At 41.8% G+C, this 15,884-nt stretch overlaps 1 protein-coding gene across 5 annotated transcripts in view; it reads left to right on the top strand.

The window, feature by feature from the left end:
- The window catches only part of LOC126412422 (mast/stem cell growth factor receptor kita-like), a 308,669-nt gene that overhangs the window by 181,227 nt on the left and 111,558 nt on the right, over window positions 1-15,884 (top strand). For all 5 annotated transcript variants that reach the window (XM_050082017.1, XM_050082013.1, XM_050082014.1 and 2 more), the window contains exons 9-10: window positions 1,952-2,124; window positions 6,207-6,351. In XM_050082017.1, coding sequence (XP_049937974.1) covers window positions 1,952-2,124; window positions 6,207-6,351 — 318 coding nt within the window. The remainder of the gene's footprint in view (window positions 1-1,951; window positions 2,125-6,206; window positions 6,352-15,884) is intronic.

The following is a 15,884-nucleotide window of genomic DNA, read 5'->3' on the forward strand; positions in this document are numbered from 1 at the left end:
GTCTCTTTGTAATTTTTTGTCTTGTTTTTCCTTTTTTGTTTCATTATTTCTTCTCCTCTTTGCTCTTGCAAGCCTTGTGCACATCTAGTGCTACCTAAAATCATTTCTTATTGTTTTTTATTTGTTTCATCCCTATTACTTGATTCATTGCCTCTGACCTTTGTATGCGTTACATTAACTTAATCTTTTCACCTGTCTTGCAGAATTAGTCTAAACATATCTGTATTATCCAAAATGCTTTATAGTTTGATCTCGCCTTGAGATAAACTTGTATTCCTTTTATTTTTCTTTCATTTGATCTCTAGTATAATTTAGTTTTCCACGATTATTGCTTTGTTGCCTCTAACCTATGCCAATGAAGCCACTATAGCATCTTTTGTAGCTAATGAGAAAAGTCATATATGAGTACCTCTGCCTGACTTGAAGTTTCAGTTTTGATAACTCTTTCTTAGTTAAATACTGAGTAATGAAGAGAAAAGCCTTTTTACATAACCAGTTATAGCATTTTCTTACCCAAAAAGAATTATCTTCAGTGATAGCATTACATTTTTCTCTCATTCTGGAATATACCTTACGTAAACATTATTTGTATTTAGTGAATTGATATCATTCATAAAAAATAATATTGAGATCATCTTCCAAAATTATTGGGATTTTGGAAACAATAATGTAAGGAAAAAGATAGACTGCTACTCACAGTAAAGATGACACAGTGAGCTGCAGACAGGCATAACAAAAAATTAGATACATATTTAGCTTTTGGCCAAAGCCTTCTTCAGGAAAGGAAACATGCTCACATTTGGTCACACAAGCAAGCATACCTGACGCTCACATGACCACAATCTTCGGCAGCTCAGACCAGAATGCAACTGTCATGTTGAATGGAAGCGGCAGTCTGGAGAGGGTGGGAAAGGGGAAGAGATAGCAGAGTATACGTGGAGTGAGGGTAGAGCTCTGTCTGGCAGAGCATTCAGGGGCTGGGGGCAAGCATGACAAGACTCCCAAGTGCAGCATCAGAAGGCCGTGGAGCAGGAGGGGGTGGGGGGTGCGGAAAAGGAGTAGGGAAGGGGAAAGACATGTGGATGCTTTGGCATAGGGCAGCACACAAATAGGGTGAGGGAATGTGAATAGGGAGGAGGTGATAGGATAGATGGTGGTAACTTACTGCTCCATACCCTCTACAGAACAGTTTCTGCCTCATCAGTCCTAATGCCTCCTCCCTATTCACATCCCCTCACCATCTTTTTGTGCCACCCTATGCCAACTCACTCACCCATCTTTCCCCTTCCCAGCTCCACCCCTTTCCCACTCCCCCCCCTCCCCTCCCCCCCTGTCCAATCCCGCCTCCCCACCTCCCTCCTCACAACCTTCCGAAGGTGCTCCTGGTGACAGTTTCATCATGCCTCCTTCTAGTCCCTGCACGCTCTGCCGTACAGCATTCTTCTCCTCCTGCACTTATACTTTGTTAGCCTTTTCCATTTCCCACCCTACCCGCATTGCTGCTTCCATTCAACATGATATTGCATTCCAGTCTTAGCTGCTCAAAATGGTAGTCGTTTTGGCATGAGATGTACATGCATGCATGTGTGAATGAAATGTGTTATGTTTCTGTTTCTCAAGAAGACTTTGGTCAAAAGATAAAGGTGTAGCAGTCACTTTGTTATACCTGTCTGCAACTCAAAGTGTCATCTTTATGGTGAATAACAATCGCTCTTTTTCCTTGTATTGTTGATATTCCAACCTGGGATTTCCATTGCTTGATGCTGTAAAGAAATAAATTATTATCTGGAATAATTACCATGGATGTAATAGACTCAGGAGGTTGTTAGACAGCAAAGGCTCTTTCTTGATAATTTATCTGCATTTAGTGTATGTAATTTGCTTTCTGTTTGTATTTTCAATGTAGTGTTCATTCATTTTATGATTTCACATAGACATTTTGTTTTTACAGGTAAGCCAACAACGTGGATTGTCAACAATCAGAAGAAAATATTCTTAGCTGAAAAAGAAACATACATAGTGAAGTGTGAAGTGGCTAGTGGTTCCAGCTTTGTTATTGTTTCCTGGAATTTTACTTCATGCACTAGTGAATCTGCTTGCACAACCAAATATTTAGAAACAGAGGTATAATACCTAATACAGTTAATGCTTCATCTTGTGTGTGTGTGTGTGTGTGTGTGTGTGTGTGTGTGTGTGTGAGTGTCTGTACACGTGAATGCACATTCACATGTTGACTGCTTGAGTACTCCCTTAATTTCTATTTGCTTTTCATAGTACAACTTTTAAGATGAAATCACCTAGAAACACAAAATACATGTATGAATGCAACACCTATACATTCATAAACATGATTAAGTCTTTAGCTAGTAGATTAAGGCAAACTGAGACTGGTGGGCAGGCAAGAAAAGGATATTGATATTAAGTGACTGGACTTTTATATTTTCAAGAGCAACATTAATTTCAGAATGCTGCCAAACAAGGTTAATCTTAATATGCTGATGGACCATGAAATTGGTCAACAAATGTGACCAAACACTGTTGCATGGAGTTGAAAATATCCTGAATGGTGTGCTGTGGTATTCCATCTCCTGCAGCTTGCACCAGAGTGTGCAATACCTGCAGATTGGTGAGTGTGGGTGGATCTTTGAGTGTGTACTTCATAGAACCTCATTCTCAATTTGGGAGAAGACTAATTGTGTAGCTGGCCATGGCAGAGCATTCACAGGACATAAATTGACCTATTAAAGTTTTGCATAGGGCTTAGCTTTCACGAATGGTGGTGCCACTGGTACCAGGACATCCAGAATGTATCACATGGCTGTTATGATGTCCTTGAGGAGCCACCAATGGTGATTGGTCACCAGATTATCTCATGAGTCATGACCCATACCAGAATACCAGACTGTGGTACAAGTGATTTGATACCACAATCCACTTGTCATTACTTAATGGCATTCTCAACTTTGCCTCCAGACATGAGCCCCAGTGGTAGTCACCTTCCAGGTTACTGAAAATGACCCAATACCAGTCTACACAGCATTATGTCCATCATTTGTAATAATAGGTAAGTCACTGATGTAATGGTCAGAATATGGAGAACCTCACATTCCTTCTTTGGAATTTGCTGAAGAAAGTGAAGAAAAGCGACAAATGAAATTGGAGCTCACCAGAATATTGTCTGAATCTTCATTAAAGCAGACCTGCCAATATTAACAGTTTTTTCAGTGCAGGCTGTACAGGCCTCTCAGTGGAACTTATTTCTGTCACTGGACCCACAGACTGCCATCTACAGAGGGTGATGGTGGTGTCCAACAGCTATGTGACACAGCTCTTCACAAATGCATATTGAGTAAGTGAACTGGTGTTGGAACAAATAGCCAAGGCATAGTGAAATACAAGTAATGCCTTTAGTATGATACTGAACATAATGGCTAATACACCTATTGATGGTCCTCATATCAGAGCCAGTGTACCCAAGATCTTATCTCCCTTTTCTGTCACTAAATGCATTGCTGACTGAGAAAAGCCAGTGCTGTGCAACATAACTGCTGCATTTGAGGTGGATATGTTTGGTTCCTCCGGGTATAACTTTTCGTATGGTTGTAAAGGTGGGAATTTAAGGAGATGGGACCTGGATAAACTAAAAGAACCAGAGGTTGTACAGAGATTCAGGGAGAGCATAAGGGAGCAATTGACAGGAATGGGGGAAATAAATACAGTAGAAGAAGAATGGGTAACTTTGAGGGATGAAGTAGTGAAGGCAGCAGTGGATCAAGTAGGTAAAAAGACGAGGGCTAGTAGAAATCCTTGGGTAACAGAAGAAATATTGAATTTAATTGATGAAAGGAGAAAATATAAAAATGCAGTAAGTGAAACAGGCAAAAAGGAATACAAACGTCTCAAAAATGAGATCGACAGGAAGTGCAAAATGGCTAAGCAGGGATGGCTAGAGGACAAATGTAAGGATGTAGAGGCTTGTCTCACTAGGGGTAAGATAGATACCGCCTACAGGAAAATTAAAGAGACCTTTGGAGATAAGAGAACGACTTGTATGAATATCAAGAGCTCAGATGGAAACCCAGTTCTAAGCAAAGAAGGGAAAGCAGAAAGGTGGAAGGAGTATATAGAGGGTCTATACAAGGGCGATGTACTTGAGAACAATATTATGGAAATGGAAGAGGATGTAGATGAAGATGAAATGGGAGATACGATACTGCGTGAAGAGTTTGACAGAGCACTGAAAGACCTGAGTCGAAACAAGGCCCCCGGAGTAGACAATATTCCATTGGAACTACTGACGGCCGTGGGAGAGCCAGTCCTGACAAAACTCTACCATCTGGTGAGCAAGATGTATGAAACAGGCGAAATACCCACAGACTTCAAGAAGAATATAATAATTCCAATCCCAAAGAAAGCAGGTGTTGACAGATGTGAAAATTACCGAACTATCAGCTTAATAAGTCACAGCTGCAAAATACTAACATGAATTCTTTACAGACGAATGGCAAAACTAGTAGAAGCCAACCTCGGGGAAGATCAGTTTGGATTCCGTAGAAACACGGGAACACGTGAGGCAATACTGACCTTACGACTTATCTTAGAAGAAAGATTAAGGAAAGGCAAACCTACGTTTCTAGCATTTGTAGACTTAGAGAAAGCTTTTGACAATGTTGACTGGAATACTCTCTTTCAAATTCTAAAGGTGGCAGGGGTAAAATTCAGGGAGCGAAAGGCTATTTACAATTTGTACAGAAACCAGATGGCAGTTATAAGAGTCGAGGGACATGAAAGGGAAGCAGTGGTTGGGAAGGGAGTAAGACAGGGTTGTAGCCTCTCCCCGATGTTGTTCAATCTGTATATTGAACAAGCAGTAAAGGAAACAAAAGAAAAATTCGGAGTAGGTATTAGAATTCATGGAGTAGAAATAAAAACTTTGAGGTTCGCCGATGACATTGTAATTCTGTCAGAGACAGCAAAGGACTTGGAAGAGCAGTTGAATGGAATGGACAGTGTCCTGAAAGGAGGATATAAGATGAACATCAACAAAAGCAAAACAAGGATAATGGAATGTAGTCTAATTAAGTCGGGTGATGCTGAGGGAATTAGATTAGGAAATGGGGCACTTAAAGTAGTAAAGGAGTTTTGCTATTTGGGGAGCAAAATAACTGATGATGGTCGAAGTAGAGAGGATATAAAATGTAGGCTGGCAATAGCAAGGAAAGCGTTTCTAAAGAAGAGAAATTTGTTAACATCCAGTATTGATTTAAGTGTCAGGAAGTCATTTCTGAAAGTATTCGTATGGAGTGTAGCCATGTATGGAAGTGAAACATGGACGATAAATAGTTTGGACAAGAAGAGAATAGAAGCTTTCGAAATGTGGTGCTACAGAAGAATGCTGAAGATTAGATGGGTAGATCACATAACTAATGAGGAAGTATTGAATAGGATTGGGGAGAAGAGAAGTTTGTGGCACAACTTGACCAGAAGAAGGGATCGGTTGGTAGGACATGTTCTGAGGCATCAAGGGATCACCAATTTAGTATTGGAGGGGAGCGTGGAGGGTAAAAATCGTAGAGGGAGACCAAGAGATGAATACACTAAGCAGATTCAGAAGGATGTAGGTTGCAGTTGGTACTGGGAGATGAAAAAGCTTGCACAGGATAGAGTAGCATGGAGAGCTGCATCAAACCAGTCTCAGGACTGAAGACCACAACAACAACAACAACAACATGGTTGTAAATGTGTTTAGGAAACATGTAGACACACATGTGTCTGAAATGACTCAGGGTAAAAATTTGATCATAAAATTCTAAACATATCGAAATTTCTTCTTTGAACTCAGATGAAAATAAATAAATAAAAGTAATGAATTAAAATGGAGCACTACAGAACAGTTATTGAATCTTCAGAGACTAGCACAAAATCCAAGAGATTTGATTATCTTTGTTATTTGCATCAAATTCATTCTCAGTTTATACAGTGCACCAAAAAATTGTGCATTCTAGCATGCTGCCATCTCTACCCCCCCCCCCCCCCCCACCCCCCCTCCACCCCAATTTTTTGTGTGTTGTTTTTTGTGTTTGGCACAAGCTTTTCATTCGTCTGTAATCACAGAATGTAGCCTCGACAATATTACTTAATTGGAAGTTTGATAGATTTTTCTCTTGTATTGAATCTTATAAGATTGATGAATAATTATTTTGCAGCAAAGGAATAATGCAGATGGTGTGAGGAATGGATCTTTTCTGACTTCCACGTACAAATTTTCATGTGAAATACCAGGAAATCTGTCTTGTATTGCTTCAGATGACTATGGAATAGGCAGCAACACAATTGAAATTATTTGTGAAGGTAAATTATCTGTATTTTAAATTACTGTCTTTCCATTAGAACTGTCATGAGGAGCATTCAATAAGTAATGCAATACTTGTTTTTTTGGCCACTTTTAGTTGGAAAATGCAGAATTTGTTGTGGGACATTGTGGAATATTCCCACTTCAGCCCCTACAGTTTCATGAAGGTGATAATGCTATAGTAGCCTTCAAAATTGTGTGTGTAATGGAAGTATGTTCCAAGCAGAGAGCTGTCATTGAGTTCCTTTTGGTGGAAAACAGAGCTTGGCAGACACTCATAGACACTTGCAGAATATCTACAGAGTCCTGGCAGTGAACAAAACCAAGTTGAGCTGTTCGGTGAGGTGTCTTATCATCGCAGCCTAGTTTTGCAAACCTGTTTGATCTCCTACATGCTGGTTGGCTGTGCACAGCCATGACTCCTGCAATGTTGGAATGTGTGGATACTCTCATTTGAGGTGATTGATGGGTCACAGTCAGACACCTTGTGCTCAACTGGGTGTTTCTGTTGGTAGTGCTGACAAACTCATTTACCGATTGGGGTACTCAATGGCATGTGGCAACTGGGTTCCTCACTGCTTAATAGAAGACCATAAAGAGCAACAAAGGATCATCTGTGCAGAATTGTTTGTGCATTATGAGGCTGATTGTGACAATTTTTTGTCTAACATCATCACAGGCAATGAAACAGGGGTCCATCACTTTGAACCAGTAAATAAACAGCAATCCATGGAGTGGTACCATACCAACTCTTCTTCAAAGCAAAGGTCAAAGCTATACTCTCAGCCAGTAAAGTTATGATGACAATCTTCTAGAACTCTGAAGGAGTTATTCTGTTTGATGTCCCCCAGCATAGTGCAGTGATCAGGCCTGAAGTTTATTGTCCTACCCTCAGGAAATTGAAGAAATGACTTCAGCTTGTTTGCTGCTAGAGTAATGCAAACAACTTCTCCTTTTCCATGACAATGCAAGGTCTCACACAAATCTGTGCACCCAAGAGGATCTAACAAAACTTCATTGGACACTTCCTACTCATCCACCCCACAACCTGGATCTCATACCTTCAACTTCCATCTGTGAGGCTCAATGAAGGATGAACTCTGCGGGAAGCAGTATGTGGATGATGGGTAGGTTATTGATGCAGCAAGACATTGGCTCTGACGTTGACCAGTAGAGTGGTACCATGTGGGCATACAGGCCCTTCAGTAAGGTTGCATAAGGCCACACCATTGAATAGAGGTTATATTGAAAAATAGGGTTTTGTAGACAAAAGACTGGGGAATAATATGGTGTATTGGAATCCTGAATACAACCAACCTGCTTTCAGAAAAAATGTGTTGCATTACTTATTGAACGCCCCTGTATATTGTAAAACAGCTAACAACATAATCTGCTCATTATGAATGCCTGCTGCCACCCCACCCCCCAAAAAAGTGGCTTGGGGAAAATAATAAACAGTAAGTCCTCTTGAATTAATTTTTGCAGTAGTGACTTCATAGGTCCAGATCTCATCCTAGACATGAAGATTCCACAAAACCATTAATGCTGATGTTACTGATGTAGGTTTGCAACACTACTAAGTCCACTAACTGCTGTAACTATCAAATGCTTTACAATGCTTGCAAGACAATTTAAATATCTGAAATGTCAGATAATTCATGCAGCACATCTGAGATAGCTAAAACATACAATCAGATATTTTCAAAATCTGCTTGAATAACTGTGATTAGAAGAACAGCTCTCTACTGAAGTAGAAAAGTAATGTTGTGGTTGTATTTCATATGCAGAAAGTAAGCATTAAATATGTTATTTAAGAATGGAAGGACCAGATTGGAATATCAGCAATATTATTAAAAAATAGGTTTCTGCTTACCATAAAGATGTCACATTGAAATGGATACAGACACAATGAAAAGTCTGTTACAAATAAGCTTTTGGCCAAAGCCTTGTTCAGAAAAGAAAAACATATGCATATTCAAACAGGCAAGCACCTCACACATATGTGACACCTATCTCTGGCTGCTCGAGCTAGAATGCAATTGAAACATGTTGAACAGGAACAACAATCTCGCCAGCCGCTGGTGGCCGAGTGTTTCTAGGCGCTTCAGTCTGGAACCGCGCGACTGCTACGGTCGCAGGTTCGAATCCTGCCTCGGGCATGGATATGTGTGTTGTCCTTAGGTTAGTTAGGTTTAAGTAGTTCTAAGTCCTAGGGGACTTATGACCTCAGCAGTTGAGTCCCATAGTGCTCAGAGCCATTTGAACCATTTTTGAACAACAATCTCTCGTAGGGTAAGGGTGGGAGAAAAGGAATTATTGATACCTGGTGGAGTGTGCAAGGTTAGAAGTGGTAGAGCAGCTCTGGCAGGTGCAGCATCAGCTGGCTTTAGGTGAAGCAGATAGGGGAAAAATGGGGTGTAGAAAGGAGAGGAGTAGAGAAGAGGAGAAGATCAGTGAGTGCTGGAAGAGAGCAGCACACAATGAGAGTGAGAGTGAGAGGAGGTGAATTGTGAGGTGGTGATAGGGCAGAGGAGGCAGAAACAGTTGGATGGAGCGTGTGGTGATAATAGATTACCATAGGTTGAGGCTGGTATGATTTCAGGAGGGAAGAATGGGTTGTAAGGATAACTCCCATCTGGTGCATCTAGTGCATAAAAGCTAGTTGTGGAGAGGAGGTTCCAGGTGGCCCGGGTTGTGAAGCAGCCTTTGAAATCCCATCTGCACAGTTCAGGAAAGGTGGTAGTGGAGGGGAGATTCAAAATGGCCCAGATTTGAAGCGACTATTGAAATCGAGCAAGTTATGTTCAGTTGCATGTTGTGCCACAGTTTAGTATGTTTCATGATTGTTATATTATCAGGTCTTGCACTGACCAGCGCCATGACACTCTTCTCCAAGATGAGCAAGGTATGCTCTGTCAGTTTATCTGAACATCTCCACATTGAAACTGACTGGTATGTGGTATTCCCCATACCCAACCTCATAAGCTTTGGGTTTTTCATGTCCTGCTGTGTCAATGGTGTATCATGAGTGCTGTGGTTCAGAAAAGAAACACTGCTGCAAGAGTCAACTACAGAGTGTAACAATGTGCTAGTGAGACAGGGGCACTGTTAGCTATCACTGACTGTGACGGCACATAGACAGACCACAGAAATTCAGTTCTGGACAACAACAAATGATGAGCAGTGATATCATTGCTGTTGGTTACTAAGGCCACTGCCCGTATGTTTATTCCCACTCACCACAGATTAAAAGTCACAATGATAATTATTGATGGAGGAACATCACTACTGAATGCTTGAAAAATGGAGAAAGGTCACCTGGACTGATGGATCACAGTACTTATAGGTATACTCCTCTGGCAGGGTACAGGAACATATGAAACCACATGACACGGTTCGTCTTTTTTGTCAGTAGGGCTCTATCCTGCAGATGGTAGAGGTATTCTTGTTGATGGGGGGATGTTTACATGTAATGAAATGAGACACTTGAAATTTCCATATTTCTCACTGGCTAGTGAAACAGGAAATACACACATAAATATACATGGTGATTATGGGGAATGAATACTTGAAATTCCATATTTCTCACTGGCAAGTGAAACAGGAAATACACACATAAATATACATGGTGATTAGGGGGAATGACTGTCCAAATGAGGATACTACTGCAAAAATTTTGAAAGAGCATGTATGTTTGTAATAAATGAATTTTGTGTAGCACTCATAAAGTTTGAAAATGTGCAATTTATTGCTATGGGCATTATTTTTGATACAATCAGTGAAATCAGTCTTCAAATATTTCCTTCTACATTCTTAGTATCATCTTGATGTCTCTTCTACTCCTTCATACTATACCGTATTTTGCTGCATTCAAGGATGTTGGTATGCTGTTTTCTGCTTTATTCTTCACATTTCCATCTTCCTTTTTCTGTTCATTGTTCTGATATTCCAGTCCTTTTTCCTATGTATGTGGATCATCTTATATGGCAAGTACACAGAGATTTGATAGTGGACATACTCTGGAATTATTTCTATTAGCAAAGCAATCTATATTTTATAAAGATGGTAGCATTCCAGTGGGACTAAGAAAATCTTTATTTGTAGCTTTCTTCTTTCCTTTTATTTTCGTGATGTGTATGGGATACAGCTGCTTTACATTCAGGGACATTGTATTATTACTTGGACCCCAAAAAACCCTCCTTCATTGTAAACTGAAGAACAAGGATTGGTGAATCCAAATGTACAATGACTCTTTTAAGCATTGTTTCTTCTTTACCATGTTGAATCATAGGTAAGGATTTTCTCTGCTTTAGGAATTTGGCCTTAGAGGCATATTTCACATCCCTTTGGTGGTTTTAGTGAACACACAGCCTGTGTAGGTGGTAGTCAAAGTTAATAAATCATAAATTATCAGGTTGTGATTATTTTGTGACTAAGCAAAGTTTCTTACAGCATGGAAAATGTTATCCTCCAGTAATAAGTTAAAATAACTAAAAGGCTTCAACACAACAAGATCATTTTGTTCATCTTATATGTATGATACATCCAGGTCCTGACATAGGGATAGAAATTGTGAATTTTAATGCAGTTAAGGATTGTGTATCTGGATTTTCATTTTTGGTTTCTAAGTTGTTTCTAATGGTCTTACAGTTGCACATGAAGTGAATTTGCACAGATGATACAAATAAAAGAAAAAAGAGAGTATCTCTGCTGTAACAGAAAGAGCAGTTACTAAAATATTTGGAGGTACTAGCAGATGGTTCAAGGCAAACAGCAGTGTTTTTAGAACTCCTGCTCAGAGTTTGCCAAAGAATTCCAGGACCTATGATTGTAATCTATTTAAACAGTGAAATACAATAAGTGGATCGTGTCTAATTTTTTGTGCTATAACTCTAACACAATCTGAAGCACTAAACTTGCATTATAGACTTAATTAACTGTCCTACTTCAGCATACCTATGCAACGTGCATGACTGTAGATGTGTTACACTTTAGTTTAAAGCATCTCCAGTGGTCAGGTTTTTTGTTACTTATGCCATTCTTCAAGCTTGTCTACACATAAGTGGTAGATTTTAGCCCACGCCACATTCACTAACACTAAATACATTCATGTTTTTGTGTTGTGAAGAACTAGTGCCATCTCATATTGTACACTTTGTTTTGATGAAAAGAAAATTCTTCCTGAATTTGCTTAAAAAATCTCACCTTATCATCTTTTATGACATTTCATTTATTAGTTTTTGCAACTCTGTGTAGTGATCTTCCACTTTCTCATATGAATATGAGGACATTGAGACCTAGATTTGAATGAATTTTTTAGTTATTTGGTGTTCTCACTGAGATTCTCTAAAGTTCTCCAATACTGTTTTTAATTTCCTTCTTTACAAGAAAGGCTGCACACTGACTTGCCTTTATGCTTTGTTGCTCCGTGATAAAACTGATATCCTGATCGTAATTCTATAACGTCTTTATTTTTACACACTTATGATAACTCTTCTGTATCTCATTTGATGTTATTTAAATCACCTAGGTCCATTAACTTATTGGTCATTTCCTTGGGTTCAATAATTTATTGTTCCAAGCTAAGAAGTAGGAGAATCATTTGAGTTTCTGAGGTTGATATTGTTTAATTTTCCAAACATTATCTAATAAAGTTTAGGTACAGAAGTAACTGATCTCAAGCCATTGTGTCAGTTCCCTCAATCCACTACTGCCAATATACACTCCTGGAAATTGAAATAAGAACACCGTGAATTCATTGTCCCAAGAAGGGGAAACTTTATTGACACATTCCTGGGGTCAGATACATCACATGATCACACTGACAGAACCACAGGCACATAGACACAGGCAACAGAGCATGCACAATGTCGGCACTAGTACAGTGTATATCCACCTTTCGCAGCAATGCAGGCTGCTATTCTCCCATGGAGACGATCGTAGAGATGCTGGATGTAGTCCTGTGGAACGGCTTGCCATGCCATTTCCACCTGGCGCCTCAGTTGGACCAGCGTTCGTGCTGGACGTGCAGACCGCGGGAGACGACGCTTCATCCAGTCCCAAACATGCTCAATGGGGGACAGATCCGGAGATCTTGTTGGCCAGGGTAGTTGACTTACACCTTCTAGAGCACGCTGGGTGGCACGGGATACATGCGGACGTGCATTGTCCTGTTGGAACAGCAAGTTCCCTTGCCGGTCTAGGAATGGTAGAACGATGGGTTCGATGACGGTTTGGATGTACCGTGCACTATTCAGTGTCCCCTCGACGATCACCAGTGGTGTACGGCCAGTGTAGGAGATCGCTCCCCACACCATGATGTGTTGGCCCTGTGTGCCTCGGTCATATGCAGTCCTGATTGTGGCGCTCACCTGCACGGCGCCAAACACGCATACGACCATCATTGGCACCAAGGCAGAAGCGACTCTCATCGCTGAAGACGACACGTCTCCATTCGTCCCTCCATTCACGCCTGTCGCGACACCACTGGAGGCGGGCTGCACGATGTTGGGGCGTGAGCGGAAGACGGCCTAACGGTGTGCGGGACCGTAGCCCAGCTTCATGGAGACGGTTGCGAATGGTCCTCGCCGATACCCCAGGAGCAACAGTGTCCCTAATTTGCTGGGAAGTGGCGGTGCGGTCCCCTACGGCACTGCGTAGGATCCTACGGTCTTGGCGTGCATCCGTGCGTCGCTGCGGTCCGGTCCCAGGTCGACGGGCACGTGCACCTTCCGCCGACCACTGACGACAACATCGATGTACTGTGGAGACCTCACGCCCCACGTGTTGAGCAATTCGGCGGTACGTCCACCCGGCCTCCCGCATGCCCACTATACGCCCTCGCTCAAAGTCCGTCAACTGTACATACGGTTCACGTCCACGCTGTCGCGGCATGCTACCAGTGTTAAAGACTGTGATGGAGCTCCGTATGCCACGGCAAACTGGCTGACACTGACGGCGGCGGTGCACAAATGCTGCGCAGCTAGCGCCATTCGACGGCCAACACCGCGGTTCCTGGTGTGTCCGCTGTGCCGTGCGTGTGATCATTGCTTGTACAGCCCTCTCGCAGTGTCCAGAGCAAGTATGGTGGGTCTGACACACCGGTGTCAATGTGTTCTTTTTTCCATTTCCAGGAGTGTACTTTCACCCAGGTTGTTATACTGATATCCCATGCATGTGGCAGCCCTACCCATTGTATGCTACCTTTCCAGAGCCTGAAATGTTTGGCAAAACACAAACAACAATGTTAAACTTCAAATAATTATGCTCACAACAGCCTCAGTCCCAAACTGAGTGTTCATCTGATTCTCAGAGCCAGGAGTCAGCAATGAAAGTATGAATGCTTATCATGTTTCAGTAGAAACCACTAGTTATATTGTCAATTAGCAGTATATCAGTCTGTATTTGACTTGTTATACATGTAAGTCTGAAAGTTTGCAGATATTTGCACAACTTGTGATCTGCTGTGCAGGTCTGTGAGCAGTCCACCCTTATTTGTTCCCTATACATCAATGCAACAAAATGATTACCTTATGTGTACTAATACCTACACGTAGTGAACACCTGGAATAGACAATTGTGTCTATACTGGGCAGTCCCCTCAATTCTCACTACAGGGACCATTTTTACAGTCCTCAGAACGGTCAATTTTGCAGCCACCTGTAATTGTGACGTTCATCATTGTTTTTTGGTTTGTCTGTTGAGTGTGTTCTGTGGAAGTATAGAGATTAATTCATTGAATCTTGATATGAAGTAAAATATTTGGAGCAATGTTCTTGATGCATTCTACACCTACAGAACGCTTATTGCTGTGTGGATCTATTAAACACATGACAATAAATAAGAAAATATTAACTTACCTCCAGCCATTGGATTAACATTCTTATTGACCAGCACATTTACATTTCTTTTTAGTACTGTCTGCTTATGTGCTACAATACAATTTCTAATGACAATATCAGGAAAAGGATAGTTGGTACTCAACATATAGTGGCGATGCTGAGTATCAAATAAGTAAGCTTTCAACCAAAAAGACCTTGAATCGGACAACACACACACACACACACACACACACACACACACACACACACACACACACACACACACTTATGCAAATGCAACTCATGAACACATGGCCACAGTCTCTGGCTGCTAAGGCAAGACTGTAAGCAGCAGTGGATGATGGGAGAAGCAATCTGGCTGGTGGGGCAAAGGAGGATGGGCCAGAGGGGGGGGATAGCAGGGTAGGGGTGGGGGATGGTACAGTTCTGCTTGTGGGAGCATACAGGGATGAGATGGAGAGAGGGTAGGGCAGCTAGGTGCAGAGTCTCGAGGTTAGACAGAGGGTGAGGGCAGTGGGGGGGGGGGGGGGGGGGGGGACATCAGAAGAGGAGAGAAGTAAAAAGACTGTGGGTGTGTTGGTAGAATAGAGGACTGTGTAGTGCTGGAATGGAAAAAGGAAAGGGGATAGGTGGGTAAAGGACAATGACTAATGAAGGCTGAGGCCAGCAAGGCTATGGGGACATGGAATATGTTGCAAGGAGAGTTCCTGCATACACAGTTTAGAAAAGCTGGTGTTGCTGGAAAGGACCCAGGTGGCAGAGGCTGTGAAGCAGTCATTGAAATGAAGAATATCATGTGGGGCAGCATGCTCAGCAGTTGGGTGATCCAGCTGTTTCTTGGCCACAGTTTATCAGTGGTCATTCATGCAGACAGACAGCTTGTTGGTTGTCTTGCCCACTTAGAATGCAGCACAGCTGTTGCAGCTTATGTTGTAGATCACATGACTCGTTTCACAGGTTGGCCTGCCTTTGATGGGTTAGGTGACACTTGTGACTGAAATGGAATAATTGATGGTGGGAGGATGTATAGGACAGGTCTTGCTTCTAGATCTATTACAGGGATATGTGCCATGAGGCACGGGGTTGGGAGCAGGGTTCTGTAGGGATGGATGAGGACACTGTGTAAGTTCGATGGATGGTGGAATATCACTGTGGGAGGGATGGGAAGGATATTGGGTAGAACATCCCTAATTTCAGGGCACAATAAGAGGTAATCAAAACCCTGGCAGAGAATGTGATTAAGTTGCTCCAGTCCTGTGTGGTACTGACTCTTGAGGGAAAAGTTTCTCTATGGCAGGATGGAGAGTTTTGGGATATGGTGGATGACTGGAGAGATGAGGTACGGGAGGGATGTTTTTGTATAAGGTTGGGAGGATAATTATAGTCTATGAAGGCTACAGTGAGACCCTAGGTGGATTTCAAGAGGGATTTCTTGTCGCTAAAAATGCAATGCTCATGGGTGGCTAGGCTGTATCTAATGGGCTTCTTTGTATGAAAGGGGTGGCAGCTGTCAAAGTGGAGGTGCACTGTTGGTTGATAGGCTTGATATGGAAAGAGGTACTGATGAAGCAATCTTTGATGTGGAGCTCAACATCAAGGAAGGTGGCATGTTGGGTTTAGGAGACGTGAAGCAAACGGGGAAGAAGGTGTTGAGGTTCTGGAGGAATGTGGACTGGGAATCCTCAGCCTCA

This window comes from Schistocerca serialis, chromosome 7 (genome assembly GCF_023864345.2).
Source record: "Schistocerca serialis cubense isolate TAMUIC-IGC-003099 chromosome 7, iqSchSeri2.2, whole genome shotgun sequence".
In the NCBI taxonomy this organism is placed as follows: Eukaryota; Metazoa; Arthropoda; class Insecta; order Orthoptera; family Acrididae; genus Schistocerca; species Schistocerca serialis.